Below are 13,168 nucleotides of genomic sequence, written 5' to 3' on the forward strand. Positions count from 1 at the left end.
CCCAGGGAGGGAGGGTCCTAGGCCGCTATATGCAGAGCCTAGCCTTCAAGTTGGCCTGAGATCACCCTGCCCCCTTCCATGCTTCCTATTTAAATTGTATCCTGTTTATAACTGCTAGAATCTTGAAGTGCCTGACTCTGAGAACAGATCAGGCCCCAGTGTACTGGGCCAGGCTTTTATTTGCCTGTCTGATGGGAGCAAGGCTAGCTCACCATTACATGAACTTCCTTGATAGTACCGACCTGCTCGTGAGACTGGTTCTAGGAATTTAAAAAAAAAGGTGACTGTTGGCCTGTTGTGAAGATCACCATGTGAGTGGACAAGTGATCCCTACAACCAGCGTAGCCAGAAGTGAAGGAGTCCCCTCATTCTCGGTCAAAACCCCCAACTCTGGCATAAAGCCTCTAAGCATAGGTTAGAAAGATGGCTTAAGTTTTGCTCCAAACAGTCTGGATACCTCAATTCTTTCTCTGAGGTCTGCCAGTGACTTGGACGCAACTGATATTTCAGAACCAGTGTGACTTAGCCGCATGGTAACCAGGCAGGGAATTGTGGAGAGAATTGGGGCTAAAAACGACCAGGAAGACAATGAAGACCCTGTCCACACAAACAGCAGCAACTGCTAAAGGCAGAGACAGCGCCCCATGGTCCAGACAGGACCATCCTGGGTGGCCAGCGAGGGGCGTAGGAGGGAATTGTTGCCTTTGAGCGGCAGGAAAGCTCCATGTCTGGCTGTGGGGAAGGGGTCTGTGCCAGCATGGGGGGGGGGGGTGAGCAGGTGTGTGAGACAGTGCAAACTGGAGAAGGGAAAGAAGGCCATGTTGTCCCAGCTTGTGGCAGGTTCCACCACTCTTCACAGGGTTCTGGAAACAGGCATGAGTGCTGCAGACGCTCTCCACAGTTTAGTTCTGGCTCAGTGCGTGAGGCCCCTTCCTGAGAGAGCAGAGCCCTTTTTTTGTTTTTTTGTTTTTTTGTTTTTTTGCCTCATCATAAACACAAGATTCTGAAGGGAGTCTCTGCCTCTGATGATCGACAGATAAAGCGTGCTTGGTGGCCAGTGTGGTGGGGCCATGTGCTCCCTCCCGCACCTGCAGCCCAGGAGTTGGAGGTTTGGTGATAAAGCAACTTACTTTCTCGACAGCACGGGGGGTGGGGGGGATGGGGGAGTGGGAGGGGGTGGGGGTGGGGGCAGGTACCTGCATTTGGATGAAGCAAAACAGAATCCCAGTTCACTCACCAGTGTTGGGGTTGTATACATCCCCATCGTTGACCAGCACCTTATTAAAGAGGACGACACCTCCATCATTGGGAAAAGGCTTCTGGGTAAGACCGGCTGAAAAGGACACCAGAGCAGGCAGTGGCACTCCTAAGGCAGAGAGAGGCAAGAGCACATGGACTGGCCTGTCTTCTGAAAGTGTTGATGTAGACTGGGGTACAAGCTCTGCCTCCCGCCGAAGGTCTCTAGGCTCCCCTTCCCAGACCAACACCTAGTACAGAGAAACTGGGGAGTCGGACAGGTGTGAGAGACACAGGACACTTCGTGTGAAAGCCCCAAGGGGATTGTGTATCTAGAGTAGTACACAGGAAGCTGGGTATGTGTGTAAGAAAGAATGCAGTGTGAGGCTGTTGGTGCTGCATCAGGGGCTGGTGCTGGGTCCATCAAGAGCATCAGCTAGGGAGCTGCTTGTGAGCCAATAAAGCCTGGGCCCCAGAAAGCTCATCAGGACCACACAGGGCCCAGCCCACCCAGTACTCCCTTTGGAAAACATGAACAGAGAAGGTGTAGGAGGAGAAATTCCTGCCTCTGAGCCTCTCGAGGGTTTTCAGTCCATAGAGGCCAGGACCTCAGGGCTGTTGGGTGTGGAAGGGCTAGGCGCCAGGCTCTACCCATGCCCACAGCCCAGAGGGAAGAGGCAGGAAGTGCAGGCCAGAGACCACCAAGGGGAACAACTCTGTTCAGGATGCTGAGTAGACATACCTGGGGTGGCTGCAGGAGGTGACTTGGGGTAGCCTGAAAAACAAAGAGTGGGATGTCAGATCCTGAACAGGTATTTTACAGAACTCTCTCGCTTCACCAAAATGTTCAGATTGGGTCTCTGTCACTAAAGAAACAGAGCAAGCATTGCATGAGTTGGCTGTTTGAAACCTGGAGCTTATGCAGGGACACTTGGCTCAGTCTGGGAGGAAGGGACTGGACCTGCCTGGACTGAGTCTACCAGGCTGATTGCAGTCCTCGGGGGAGGATTTGCCCTGGAGGAGGTGGGAATGGGGGGTGGAAGTGGGGAGAATAGGGGAATCCGAGGCTGATATGTAGAACTGAATGGAATTGTAAAATAAAATTAAAAAAAAAAAAAACAGAGCAAGAACACAAGCTGAGAGATGGCTTCTTCACCTGCCACCTTATGCTTAGACAGGGAGTACAAGCAGTCAGGCAAGACGAATCCACCCACAGATTCATACACCTTCCTCCACCTGAACACCATGTGGCATTAGATGTGTGCACAAGCATCCATGAAATGAAACAGAAGACGGACTCATTTTAGGAAAAGCCACTGTGACGGCCACAGCCCTGCGGGCTAAGAGCAAGTGTCTCCTCCCCACTGCCCCATCTCACCAGACCGTCCTGGTCCTGAACCAGTCTACTGATGTATCAGATCTCTGGGAGGAGTTAACCCCTGCCCTGCCAATGGCTGGGTGCTCCTGGAGGCTGGGCAGCCTCATCTGATTGGGAAGGGACTACGCATTGTCCCCAGCAGGTGTGCTTGGTTACATCCGTGTCCCGAGACACATGGGACAAACCCCACCAACACTGGCCTTTGAGTGCTGCCGAGAGAGCTACAGGGAGAGAGGGCATCAGCTCTGACTGTCAGCATCATTGCTCTCGCCCATGGCCGATACATTATTTCTTCCAAACTCCAGCGCCCTTAGAAGCTACCTGGCTGACCGTTGTCCCCTAAAGGTAGAACTCTAGACCCACAGCACACGACAACGGGCCTAGGCTAGAGCAGTCTGCCCTCCTGTGCCCTCTGAAGGGTGGACTCACCTGGGGCACCTGCATAGCCTTCCGAGCTGGGAATGGACCCCTGCCCCATCTGTCCATCCACTCCCTGGGGCAGGCCCCTTCCGGACATGACCATCCTTCCTGGAGGCCCAGCTTCTCCAGTCTCCATGATGACCCCACTAGAGCCAGGCAGGTAGGGCAGCCCTGGGCGGCCAGGCCAGCCAGGCAGAGGGGGCGGCTTCAGCGGCCTCTGGGGCAAGATTGGCCGCTGGCCTGTCTGTGGTGGTCTGGAAGAGTCCTCCGGCGGCGGTGGGGTCAGGAGGGGTGGTTCAGTGGGGGCCTCCTCTGAAGGGCTGGTGGGTTCCAGTGGGGTCTTCCCAGATGGTGGCTGGGGTAATTCTGAGGGTTCCTCTGCTAAACAGCGAGAAAGAAAAACAATGTGAGGCCTCCATGGCATAACCGTTGATTAGCTACGCACGCCTGTGTAGCTGAGGCATTGTCCCCAACAGGACGCCAGTTTTAAGTCATTGGCCTGGTGTCTCCTGAAGGAACTAGTCACACTGCCTCTGATAAGCCAGGGAGAGCTGGGAAGACAGCTGGGCCCTCCTCAAGTGTAGACGATGCTCTGCAAGAGCCTGATCCCAGCTCCAGCACCCTGGATCTTTTCACTGCATGCTCACGTCACAGATCACTCACATTACCGCCAGGATCCAATGCCATTGGCTACCACAGTCTCTAAAGCAGGCTAGCCTCAACATCAGGCTGGGGCCTCACTGCTGACTCCCGCAGGGCTGCCCAGGCAGATGTCAGGAACCTTGGCTGCCCCTGTGGTTGGCATTGACCTCAAAGCAGCATCACCACCACTTACTTCCCCACACTTTCAGATCACCAGGGAGGGACTTCCCAAGAGGGGAACCTCCTGCTTCATGTGTCTCCGTGGTGGCCATCACAATGACGCAGCCGAGAATACATTCCTGGAACTAGAATTCCAACAAGCCCTTGCCACGTGCTCACAGGGCATCTGCAAACATACCACTTGCAAAGGCCGTCCACCTCTTTTATTAGTCTAGTGCCTGCTGTGCCCCGGCACCTAGAGCCGGACAGTTACAATGACAAAATATATATCGTAGGTCAAATACATGGTCCTCTTCCACTCAAGAGCAGGTTTCCAGAGCACCCGCAAAAAGTTATTCCTCAGCCTCCTCTGACCAGTTTTCATGAGAGAATAAGCTCCACAGAATGATCTGAGTAATCATTTCAGTTCTGCCAAGGAGGACGGCTGGATATCCCACTATAGATGCAGGTGGTATCACGAAAGTGTGGGGAAGTGGTGGTGATGCTGCTTTGAAGTCAATGCCAACCACAAGGGCAGCCAAGGTTCCTGTCATCCTGGTGTCATTCGGGAGCTGAGCAGGGGGATGATAAATTCTAGGCCAGCCAGCACTACCGAAACCTCTCAGGAAAAAAAAAAAAAATTAAAAACGCAAAAGCATTCTTTCTTTAAAAGCTACAGGGGCATGTGTTCCACGGAAACAAGGAAACCATGAAAGAGTTGAGGGTCTTGCACAGGACAAAGGTTAAAGGTCATCCTAGGACAATGGTGAGGGACGTCACAGATAGAAATCCAGGTGTAGGGGCTGGAGAGATGGCTCAGCGGTTAAGAACACTGGCTGCTCTTCGAGAGGTCCTGAGTTCAATTCCCAGCAACCACATGGTGGCTCACAGCCACCTGTAATGAGATCTGGTGCCCTCTTCTGGCCTGCAGGGATATATGCATGCAGAATAGTGTATGCATAATAAATCTTTAAAAAAAAAAAAGCCAGGTGGTGGTGGTGCACACATTTTTAATCCCAGCACTGAGGAGGCAGAACCAAACAGATCTCTGAGTTTGAGGCCAGCCTGGTCTACAGAGCAAGATCCAGGACAGGCACCAAAACTACACAGAGAAACCTTGTCTTGAAGAAAAAAAAAAAAAAAAAAAAAAAAACAGGTGTATGAGGAAGCAGGAGAGTTCACAGAGGAGACTTGCTAATATTTTAAACATGAGACAGAAAAGTGGATATATTTTATAAAATAGAAAAATGTGTTGAGGGCTGTTGGAAGTTAAGATAGCATGTTTCCTCACATATCTGAAATCTATTTTCATTTTTCCTATATGTGATATGCATGTTTTTTATATGTGCAGTGCACATGTGAAGAGGTATAGGCCAGAGGTTAATATCATTGATGTGAGAACCATTCTTAGGGCTCCCCATTATTCATTGGAACAGGCTCTCTCAATCAAACCAAATTAGCTCACTGATAGGGCTAGTTTTTCTAGCCAGCTTGCTCTGGGGATGCCCTGACTCTGCCTTCGGAGGCCGGAATTACAGGCAGGCCTCCACACCCACGTGGCGTTGATGTGAATTGCTGGCACCTCTGAGCCTTCTCCCAGCCCCTTGTGAATATGGACTTTTTCATGAGCTAACGATGGTGGCACACGCCTTTAATCCCAGCACTCAAGAGGCAGAGGCAGGAGGAGCCCGGTGAGTTCGAAGCCAGCCTGGGCTACAGATCAAGCTCTGGATCGCTTAGACTCTGTGGCAAAAACAAATAAATAGAATGGGAAAGCAGTAGAGAGATTATTTTGGAAGAAGAGTAAGAAATGAAAGAGGTGGGTTTCTTAAAGGCACGGAGTCCTAGGGAGACAGCTCTGTGGGTAACGTGCTTGCCAAGCAAGCATGAGACCCTGAGCACCCATGTGAAAAGCCAGTTTCACAGGCACTCCTGCACATGATGCATGTACATACATGTAGGTGAACACTCACTCTCATAAAAATCTTGGGGTGAGAGAGATTTTTTTCAGCATTTAAAAGCACTGGCTACTCTTGTAGAGGACCCAAGTTCAATTCCCAGCATCCACATGGCAGCTTACAACTGTGAGTAAATCCATTCCCAGGGGATTTGATACCCTCCTTGGCTTTGCGTGTATATATGTGGGGCACCGATATACATGCAGGCAAAACACTCAGACAAAAATAGTCTTTTTAGGGAAGGTGGAAAGTAATAGACGTTTGGCCCTGACTTCTAGCCCGCACATGCACACGCACCTACACACATGAATGTGTGTACAAACAAACCTAAAAAGTTGAAATCAATAGCGATGGGGAGGGGAGAATGGAGGGGAGATGAAAGACCCAAGTGCGGTGTGCACTCGTGAAAACGTCCTGAAACATTCTGTACGGTCCGTACACACTAATGAAAACTCCAGTTTTCTACTGCCATGAACCCAAACTACATCTCCTCTGTGTCCAGTTCCTGCCTCCGTCACTACTGCCAAGCCCTCACTGAGCCTCCCTGGGCCCCCTAAAACCACCTCTTCAGCACCCACCCCTGAAGTCTAGTCCAAACACCACCACCACCTCTGTGAAGCCCTGAAGATTTCCCGGGGGCCTGAGCAATCTTGCTTCTAAAGCAGGAAGCAATTCGGGCCGCTTTTGATTTGGTCTCTCCCATCTACAGCTGGAGGGGTGGGCGTGCGATCTTCATTTTCTCTGGTCCCCAGGACCTAGCACGTGACACTGAGACAGAGGTTCTCGGAGTATGATGGTTACAACAATTCACCCAGGAACCCTAATTCTACCCCTAAATCACTGCCATTCTAGGGTCATACTTGAGAAGTTTAGGCACACAGGACCATGATGGCTCTTTTTAATTCGTGTCTCTCCACCCCAGACTCACCGTAACAAGTGGAAGACATTGAAAGCAGGAACCAAAATACCGTCTGAGCAAAGTGCCTCCCATTCATCTCGGGGAAGTCAGGGCTCTAGGGGTGAGCAGAGCTGCATGCTGGGAAACTGCCACCACCTCATAGGGAGATAACAGTGAAAAGCTGGTTCTGACCCAGCTTGGGCTCCACCCAATGTCACATGGTGATTCCACAGATACTTATTACCAAGTCCTAGCAAAGGCTAAGTAGCACTCTCTTCAATCTAGAAAGAACTCTCCTGAACGCACACATTTCTCATCCAGAAAGTGAATTCCTCACCAGAGCCAGGTTTATCGCCTGAGGAGTGTAAGGAACACTTAGCCCCCAGGGTACCAGGCCTAGCTGCCAATAGTTGGCTCCAGAAGGACCAGAGGGTCACCACTCCCTGGGTGACCCCCACCCTGTCCTTCAAAGCTCTGATTAAGTTTCATGGCTATAATCTCAGCACTTAGGAAGCTGAGGCAGAAGGATTGGTATGAATTTGAGGCCAGTTTGAGTCATATAGTGAGCTCCTGGCCAGCCAGGGATAGTTAGAGACTATAACTATCTCAAAATAAGTGGGAGTGGAGAGCGCGGATTAGAAGCCAATGTCAGCTTTAGTAAGACAAGACTTTCCTCAGGAGGCTGCGGTGATATGATGGTGTCTTCAGCTGAGCTGACACCATCCATCCACAGGAGTCCCTGGCTTTTACTGCTGCCTCAGTACCCCAGGACAGAGGGGCTGAGCTCCTGGCAGAGGCAGGGAGCAGCCGTGCACCTGGCCACTGGGTAGTGTGTAGTCACAGAAAGACCGAGAAGGCGACCCTCACCGTTACTGCTAGGGTCTGCCTTGCAGGTCTGGCTGTGGGAAGGCAGCATCGCCCCCCTAGTTCTCAGCCTCAGACTCTGCAGCACCCCCTCTCGTCATCCAGGTGGAATCCAGACACCTGTCAGACAGGTGCTGACCATAGCACACTGCGTGAATGTCAAGTGCAACCCATCAGAAGACGGTGCTAATATCGGGTGTCCCTGTGTCCGGCAGGTGTAGCCAACCATTTGCTCAAGAACTGAAAGGGAGAGATGGCTCGTTCAGGAAAAGGCCTGCCATGCAAGCCCGAGGACCTGAGTTCAGACCCCAGCACCCACCCCATGCAAAAGAGCCAGGTGCAGGGGCACACTCGGAACCCTTTGGTGCTTTGAGAGGGAGGCAGAGACAGTCAGATCCCCGGAGCTTGTTGTCAACTTGAGAAACTGAGTTCCAGGCTCAGTGAGAGACTCTGTCTCAAAAATATAAGGTAGAGGGATGGAGAGATGCCTTGGTGGTTAGGAGCACAGGATGCCCATGCAAAAGACATTCAGTTTCCAGCACCTATGTTAGTCTCACGACTGCCTGAAACTCCAGCCCCAGAAACCTCATGCTTCTAGCTTCTGTGGGCATCTGCACTCATGCGCGCGCGCGCACACACACACACACACACACACACACACTCCTTAAAAAAAGGTGGAGGGGCTGGAGAGATGGCTCAGAGGTTAAGAGCACTGACTGCTCTTCTAGAGATCCTGAGTTCAATTCCCAGCAACCATGTGGTGGCTCACAACCATCTGTAATGAGATCTGGTGCCCTCTTCTGGCCTGCAGACATACATGTAAGCAGAACACTATAAACATAATAAATAAACAACATAATAAATAAATATTTAAAAAAAAAAAGAAAATAAGTTTTAAAAAAAGGTGGAGAGTGACTAAGGAAGACACAGAGCTTGACCTCTGACCTCCATACACATGTGTACATGCACATGTACATACACCACATACAAAAATCACACACATAAAAGTCATGTTTTAAGTTTATGGTTACGTGTTGGGCTACATTTATAGCTATTTTTGGCCAACCACATATGGCCTGTGGGTCATGGATCGGACCCGCCAGACAGAGGATGTCCCTTCCATCCATGTACTGAAGCTGGAGAATCTACTCAATGAAATTTCAAACTTTAAAAAAACTCACCATCTAGATGTACTGCACATACCCTCTATGCTCAGCACTTGAAAGTTTGAGGCAGGAGGATTGCAGCGAGTTCAAAGCTAACCTGGGCTCCAGAGGAAAATGCCTGGCCAATAAGGGGTACGTAACAAGACACTGTCTTAAAAACAAAAATGACCAAGGCCAGCAGGATGGCTCAGTGAGTAAACGTGTTTGCTATCCACGCATGGCAGCCTGAGTTCCAGCCTTGGAAACTGCATTTTAAAAGACAGATGCCACAGCATCCCAGAACTCCTACAGCAGAAGGAGAGGCAGAAACAGAATTTCCTGGAAGCTGGAGGACCAGCTAGCCTGGAGCATACAACACGGAAGAAACAAGAAACCCCACTTCAACACTGGGAGAAGAGAGAACCACTCCTGAAAGCTGACCTCTGACCTCCCTACATGCCTGCTGTGGCACATGCGTGTGCTCTCTCCTCCATCCCCCCTCGTTTTAATCGTTAAAGTTTAAAAATAAAACGTAAAACAAATGCATCAAGCTATGGCGCTGCGGAATGCTAAGTGATGAACATAAGATGCTCCCCAGGCAACAGGGCCCGAGTCCTGGGGAAGCCTCTACCACTACAGCCCAAAGCAGGAGAAATGACTGCGTTAGCCCAGGAAACATGGGATCCAGAGCTGCAGCGCACAAGGGCCTAGTGACTGACCCTCCTTGCAGGAAGGTGAAGCGGTGACTGCCAGACCGGAGGTGGCATGTGCCAGACGGGAGGTGGCATGTGAAAGGCCCGCTCAGATCTCACAGGCACCCATCCCACGATCTTAACTATTCTCATGACAGCATGGCGGGGAAACACACCCAGCAGAAAGAAGGCCTAGCTCTGACCATACCCCTCGCTCGGGTTTCCGGTTTGGATTACAATGGAAAGAGACGTTGTGAGTTACCTCACCGAGGACAGACCTTCAAGAGAGGGGTCAGAAGTGAAGACACTGGAACCCACAGAGGGCAAAATGGGTACAAGATCTAATTTCTGCTTGGTCCAAACATGTAGAAACAGGAATCCAGTACAGCTGTGTCATGTGTTACTACCTGCGGTGACAACATCTGTATCACACGTTACTACCTGCAGTGATATCAACAGCTGTATCACACGTTACTACCTGCGGTGACAACATCTGTATCACACGTTACTACCTGCAGTGACATCAACATCTGTATCACACATGTTACTATCTGCGGTGACATTAACATCTGTATCACACATTACTATCTGTGGTGACATCAACATCTGTATCACACATGATACTATCTGCGGTGACATCAACATCTGTATCACACATGATACTATCTGCGGTGACATTAACATCTGTAACACGTTTCTGTCTTCGGTGACATCGACAGCCGCGTCGCTTGTTACTCTCTGCAGTGACATCAGAACTGAAGCCTTTTGTGTTCCAACCCTCGATCCCATGGCAGAGGGGAAGTGGGTGAGGAGGGGGGGGCTCCCTGGAAGTTTTCGAAAGGTGAATTCACGGGTAACTCTAACGTTTATATGAATACGCTGTGAAGGGAGACACATCAGTGGCTGGCGTTGGCTGTGGATGTGGCTCTGTGGTACAGTGCTTGCTGAGCACACACAAGGCTGCGGGTTCTCTCCTCGGCCCCACAGACAGGCAAAAATAAAAGTTAAAAGCTGAAGACAGCGGAGGCTGTAAGCAGGCTCCCTCCCGTGGCCGACTTTGTGTTGGTGGTATGGTGTCAGAGTCGGGAGTTTATCTGCCCCACCCCGATCTGGGCACCCCTTGCCCTGCACCTCTGCCTGCCCTGCCACGTGTGATGTGACTTTCCTTCCACTTCGAGAACCCGGCTGGGAGTGGCTTTTCATTTTAACCACCAATTCCCAGTGCTCACCTCACCCTTGCTGAGTGGGAATCTCACGTGATCCGTGTCTTCGGAAGTGACACAGGGCTCACCCACGTGGCCACGTGGAAGGCTCTGGTCCAGAATGCCTCTGTTCAAATTCAGAATTGTGCTGTTGTTTTTGCATGTTTACTGTTTAAATCGTGTGTGTGTGTGTGTGTGCGCGCGCGCGCACGCATATACACAGGCATGTGAATCGGGGTCCCTGAGAAGGCCAGAGGTGCGGAGTCATAGAAGGCTAAGAGCTCCTCCCCAATGCAGGGTCTTGGAACTGATCTCAGTCCTCTGGAAGAACCATGCCTGCTTTTAATTGCTGAGCCATCTCTCCAGACCCAAAATTCAAATGTTTGATGAATAAAAGCTGCTATTTACAGCAATAGGGTGTAACAAAAACCAGATGCCCCCAGGGAAGAACGGCCTGTGAGTTTTGACTGCCTGACATACATATTCATTTGTTTTATGTGAGTTCACAGAATTCTGATAGTCCATCACTGTACCTTGGACTCAAGCTGCCCCTAAACTCAGTGGATTTTAAGGCCAAGGCAAAAGCCAACAGGGTGCTATTGGCGGCCACCAGGCGCAGCAGACTTTATGGGTCAGTGTTTCAACAGTCTGAGCTTTTTCACTGTTGCAGCCTACCATAGGGAACTCGATAAAAATAGGATCCTTAAGTCTGCATCGTAACAGAATTCCAAGAGGAGGGATTCCCCGGGGGCCAGAGCAGGAGCCATAAAATGAGAACCCACATGTTGTCACCACAGGATGTTGAAAGGCTGTCTGTGGTTGTATCTCGGCAGGGCTGCCCCTTCTTGGAAGCATGACAAGAGAGACACACGACAAGAGACTTCCCTGTCCACAGCGGCGTCTCCCTTCCCCAGCGCCAGCACCTCCCCCTCCTCACAAGTTAGAGGGGAAACGCTGGTCCCTGTGAGGTTCATCCTCAGCCAGAGCCTGGGTAGTCCTGCAAACCCAGGCTCTGTGGACAGTCACGTTATAGACTAGGGTTATCCTCGGTCCCTGGCAGGAAGACGGACTCTGCCCTTCATGCTTACCTGGGAGGATTAGCACTCGGCACCAAACGTACATCTACTCAAGGGGATGCAGGTGACTAGCCACAGCTTGAGGAGGATGGAATGAATGACTTGAGGGGAAGAAGGCAAGGGTATTTGAAAGGTGGCTTGAAGGACCATCAGTGCCACCCATGTGGAAAAATGAGACCCAGGAACATGGGGACCCAGGACTGCACCCCAACCCGAAGGTCTTGGTGCACAGAGAACCAAGGGCTTGAAAAACTCTCCATGTGTTCAGAAGGAACAAGCTTGCAATCAACAAGGGTCTGAGGACGTGATTCTGTGGGTTCTGGCAGGGAGATTTCTAGGCTCTACACTCTCCATTTGGCCCCTAATGTGGAAAAGAAAGAAAAGAGAAACATCACCCTGCAGCTCTCTGGAAGGGACTGACTCATCCCAGGCTCCACATGTGTGGAGGGGTGTGTGTGTGTGCGTGCGGGCATGCGGGCACATTGCAGGAGCAAAAGGAGAGACAAGCTCAGCCAGGAGCAGATTCTGCACACATTGGGTTGAGAGTGAATTAAAACGGGATGGGAGGATGTTCACTGATCACCAAGTGCTCTATTACCCCTAATACTCACAAAGCATCATTATCACTTATTTCTAACTCGAAGATAAAGAAAGGAGGTAAGTGTTGAGGGCGCCAACAACCTACCCAAAGTCACAAAGCTTCAGTATAGATAGGCTGGGATCAGGTCTGGGAGAGAACCAAGGTCTCCCAGTTGTTTCCCATAATACTTTAGGTCAAGATCCCTGATTGTGGCTATATAACTGGCATGACCAGATCTCCTCCCCCCTTTTACCACGCAGCCTCTCCCTTCCTGCCTTTTCTGTACACTTTTTAGTACACTTGGCCAAACTTAGTTTTTAAGAAGAACAAATCCATCCCTGTCCCAGAGTCACGCCGTTCTGTCTGACCATCTTCCTGCACAGATTGCTACAGGTTTTATGTCCTCAATCTATTCATATCTCAGGGGTCATCTTCATGGTGCCGACCTCCCTAACCGTGCAGCTAAAACTAATTCCTGCCTCCCGTTATCCATCTATTATATTTCATCCTTCCTCAAGGTACTGATTGCTAACTAAGGTTGGACCTTCACTAGCATGGCTGCTCCTTGTCTTTTCCTCTAGACTCAAGAGTCTAGAGTGTCAGGTCTATGTTGGCCGAGACAGGACATGACTTAGAGATCTGCTAAATAAACTACTGAATCAGGTGTGGCGATACACACCTGTGACTTCAGAACTCAGGATGATTACCTTGAGTTCAAGGACAGCCTGGGATACAGGTAAGAGACTGAATGAATGAATGAATGAATGAATGAATGGGAGTCAGGAGAGCTGAAGGCAAGAGTAACAAAGCACCACAATGGTTAGCCTGCAATTCCAATACTCAGGAGGCAGGGGAGTCTCAAGATTGAGCCCTGTCTACATAATAATAATATATGTGGTCTCGAAAAACCAAAAAAAA

The 13,168-nt window shown here is 50.4% G+C and overlaps 1 protein-coding gene across 2 annotated transcripts in view; it reads right to left on the bottom strand.

The window, feature by feature from the left end:
• The window catches only part of Emilin2 (elastin microfibril interfacer 2), a 59,484-nt gene that overhangs the window by 1,787 nt on the left and 44,529 nt on the right, over positions 1-13,168 (bottom strand). For both annotated transcript variants that reach the window (XM_006972250.4, XM_076549897.1), the window contains 3 exons: positions 3,044-3,415; positions 1,979-2,011; positions 1,238-1,366 (listed from right to left, as the gene is read on the bottom strand). In XM_006972250.4, coding sequence (XP_006972312.1) covers positions 1,238-1,366; positions 1,979-2,011; positions 3,044-3,415 — 534 coding nt within the window. The remainder of the gene's footprint in view (positions 1-1,237; positions 1,367-1,978; positions 2,012-3,043; positions 3,416-13,168) is intronic.

The sequence above is a fragment of the Peromyscus maniculatus genome, chromosome 13 (assembly GCF_049852395.1).
Source record: "Peromyscus maniculatus bairdii isolate BWxNUB_F1_BW_parent chromosome 13, HU_Pman_BW_mat_3.1, whole genome shotgun sequence".
Classification (NCBI taxonomy): Eukaryota; Metazoa; Chordata; class Mammalia; order Rodentia; family Cricetidae; genus Peromyscus; species Peromyscus maniculatus.